The sequence below is a fragment of the Gavialis gangeticus genome, unplaced genomic scaffold (assembly GCF_001723915.1).
Source record: "Gavialis gangeticus isolate Ggan-Ray unplaced genomic scaffold, GavGan_comp1, whole genome shotgun sequence".
NCBI classification, from domain to species: domain Eukaryota; kingdom Metazoa; phylum Chordata; order Crocodylia; family Gavialidae; genus Gavialis; species Gavialis gangeticus.
Genome location: NW_017728996.1, coordinates 30,483,396 through 30,487,000, shown reverse-complemented (window position 1 = coordinate 30,487,000; position 3,605 = coordinate 30,483,396). Strand labels below are relative to the sequence as shown.

The 3,605-nt window shown below is 37.4% G+C and overlaps 1 protein-coding gene across 1 annotated transcript in view; it reads right to left on the bottom strand.

The window, feature by feature from the left end:
- UNC13C (unc-13 homolog C) overlaps positions 1-3,127 on the bottom strand; it is a 692,691-nt gene extending 689,564 nt beyond the window's left edge. The window contains exon 1 of the mRNA XM_019504241.1: positions 183-3,127. Within this exon, the coding sequence (XP_019359786.1) occupies positions 183-2,861 (2,679 nt within the window). The 5' untranslated portion in view covers positions 2,862-3,127. The remainder of the gene's footprint in view (positions 1-182) is intronic.
- Between the last annotated feature and the right edge of the window lie 478 nt (positions 3,128-3,605).

Genomic DNA, 3,605 nt, shown 5'->3' with positions numbered 1-3,605 from the left:
GCTTCTTGTGTCTCTGGGACATTTTGATTTTCATCTTCCCTTACTTCCATTTCAGAAGGCATATAATCAAACTCCATTACATCTTTACTAGCCAGATTGTCATACTGGCTATCATATTCATCTTCTTGTAGTGTTGTATAAGGAGTTTCATAGGAAGACTGTTCAAGTTTATATTCCTGGACCTGTTCATTTGTTTCATTAATATTAGTTCTATTTTCTAGCTTAGCAAGGACTTGTTCCATTACTTCTACATAATCTGTTTCGTTCTCATCACCTGGTTCAACAAAATATTCCTCATCCTCTGCTTTGTAATAATAAGGCTCAGTGTAAACATCAGAATCAAGTGTTGTGCTTGATTCATTAGCAGTAGACTGGGACAAAGTTCTAAATCTTCCCATAAATGATGATCCACTATCCTCATACCCACTTAAACTTTGTGTGCTTTTATTCCAGACCACTTCTAAGGCCGATTTAGCACGTTGGAGAGTAGATCCAAATTTGGGAAAGCTGAAAGTTTTGTCAGAGAGATCTATGCTCAGTCGGCTATGCCATGATTTAGGGGGTGCTTCCTCTGAGTCATCACTTGGTAGTTCACTTTGACTTCGATACATCATGGGCAATCGGTTTTGATTTTGATAAATGGAGTTAGAATTTGTTTCCTGATAATCATCATATTGGCTAATCCACTGACTTTGCGATTCACTCTCAAGGCCAGGACATGATGGTGAATTACCATCAAGGGTAAAATCATAACTTTCAGTATCGTACTGGAGGTCAGAACTTTGACACTTTTCAAAATCTATCTGTTGGTCCGAAGGGCTGCTCAAGTCATAAACAAAAACTTCTTGTGTGGATGAGTCTAGGCGCAAATCTGTGCCTTGTTCCAACTGATTCCAATCTTTCCACGGTGACAGATCATCATGCAAGGAGAGCTGAGAATCACTGTAATGGCTTCTGTCACCAGATACACACATTATTCCATTGCTTACACCACTGTCAACTGTTTCAGTGTTTTCAACCTGATTTTGTTCTGCATAATTCTGCATATCTTGGTTAAAAGTCTGATCCTGTGAGCTACCGTACCAATTGGCTGAATCATCTTGCCGTCTCTGCCAAAGCTCTCGATCTGAGGAAGATAACAGTGAACTACCATTAGTTCTAGTGAAATACTGATTCTCTGAAAAATCCTCCGAGTAAGACTGACATAATTTTGAAAAATCTGACTCAGAACGGCTAAGTTTTGGTGTTGCAAAGTCATTCTGTGAATGCCATAGAGGTGTCATATCTGAATAGTAGTGTTTGGATTGCTTTTCTAAGTTGTCAAATTCTGGTGACTCTTCACCATAATCTGTTTTATTTGAAAAGGTGCTGCCATTAGCAGTTCTGTTACAGAGTCTGGTATTTGGGGATTCCACAATCCCCTTTGAAGTGCTTGCTTTTATTTGGAACGCTGACTTTGATATTTTTGCATAATTATTCTTATTTATATCAGGTTCTAGTTCTTTATCACTGTCGGGTGATTCCCAATCATGTTTTTTTATTCTTGGCTCCATGGCTAAGAGCTTTATATCCATACTTTCATATGTCTGAGAGGAAGGTATTCCTCTTTCTTTTTTCTCTCTTATGTCATGAGAAAGAATATCTGTAGAAATCCCAATGCCAGTTCCTTTAAGTTTATAAGATTTTTTTAAAATTAAATCCCTCTGTTGAGATGATTCAAAGTAAACAAGTATGGGTCTAGGCTTTGCATTTGGACAGTCTCTCTGTTGGCCTAGCCTGTGAGCAAATTCAATTTTAATAGTGTTTTGAGCCTCTGAGAACCCCATTTTTTCTATTAAAATTTTGTACACCACATTTTCAATATTTTCAAACCTTTCTTCAGGCACATTTAAAAATCTAAGACTTGCTTTGTTTCCTGGATGTCCTATTTGCTTAATGTAGTCATGGATATCTCTAGTTTCCCTTCTGGATTGTACAAAGCCAGTTCGCAGTTGTTCAATTTCACTTTGCACAACCTCTACACTACTAGAGATTTCATCAATTGATTGTTTCAGAGCATTTACATGCCCTCTTAATTCAGAGAGTTCTGTTTCAATTTGACTGATTCCCTGAAGCTCTTTAAAGATCATCTCCATAACATCATGAGTTTGACTAATACAACCTGTAGAACTAAAGCCAGGTTCTAGTGTATTTGATTTTTGGTGACGACCAGTTCTGTCTAAAGATTTGCTCCTTAGGCCCCATGTTTTTTTCCATGTGCTCAACTCTGAGTCAGACGACACGCATTCTTGGCTTTTTTTCCATTTCCTTAGTTTTCGTAAAGCTCCTAGTTTTAATGTATGTAAAGTACGTTCACCATCAGAACTTCCATCTGATGGTGCTAGGCTGCTCAAACTCTTTCTGTTGCGTCTCACAGGCATCGTGTATGATAAATACTCTTTTTTTGTGTTACAATCCTTTACTTCACTTAATGACTCAGAATATGAACTATCATTAGAAGAGAGGTCTTGAAATATATCCTCATTGTTATTGTTTGTTACAAAAATATTCTTTTGTAGTCCATTGGCAATAGCAACTCTGTAACTGAATGTTGGAGAAAGTGAAAATTCTCGAATACTTTCTTCTTCTTCAGTTGATAAGTTACGAGCAGATGGACACTTTGCAATCTTTTTAACAGTGCTTTTCAAGGTATTTGAAAATTTGGGATTCTTTGTTTGTCCAGCCTGGGTTAAGTCTTGTTCCTTTTTGCTCTGACAATTCTCTTTCTTTTTTGTACTATTTCCCAATTTCTTTGTAAACATTCCTTTGCAAATCTTATATATGTAAGACAAGATCAGGCTCTTTAAAAGGGCAGAAACCATGGAGGGCAATTTATATTACTTTTTCCCCCATAAAGAACAAAATTTGGATCCAGAAGAACATTTATTTGTATTTCCAATAGAATCATTGGTAAATGTACTTCATCAGCTGGAACTGTAGAAAGGTACAGTGTGCTGAGCATATAAAACTACAAATGTTTTGGTTTAATCTGACAGCAACAAGCACACATTTGTTTGTTAGAAAGCAAATCCTGAAGGAGGACTGTGCATGTTGTAAAATCTTGCTCTGTTGCCCATGACTCCATGCAGCCTCTAAAAAGGAGGGAATTTTGTTATTATGGCTTTTAAAATGGAGTTCACCATTTAATCCATTACATGGCAATAATAAACATTTCTGGAATTTACATCACTTTTGTTATATGATAAACCATCATTTTTAAAAACAATTGAATATAGTCAATAGTAATGCCAGTGATAATATTAAAGAATTACTAGTGGAAAACTTTGAATTGCTTTACCTCCAGTATTTACTTAGCATGATCCCTGCTAGTTTGATTCACTGATGCATTAAACTAAGCAGATTAGAAGAGGGGTCTGTGGCAGAAAGCCACCTTGGTTTCTCCCCAAAAATCTCTGCCCTGTGACACTGTGATTTAAATCTCTGTGCTGTGACCATTCAATTAGGATGGGCCCAGCACACAGGGGACCACACCCTCAGCCTGTCTCTTTAGGGAACTGGAGCTGGCTGCATTCCTGAGGGAGGGGGAAACCTGCTCCCTCTGCTTA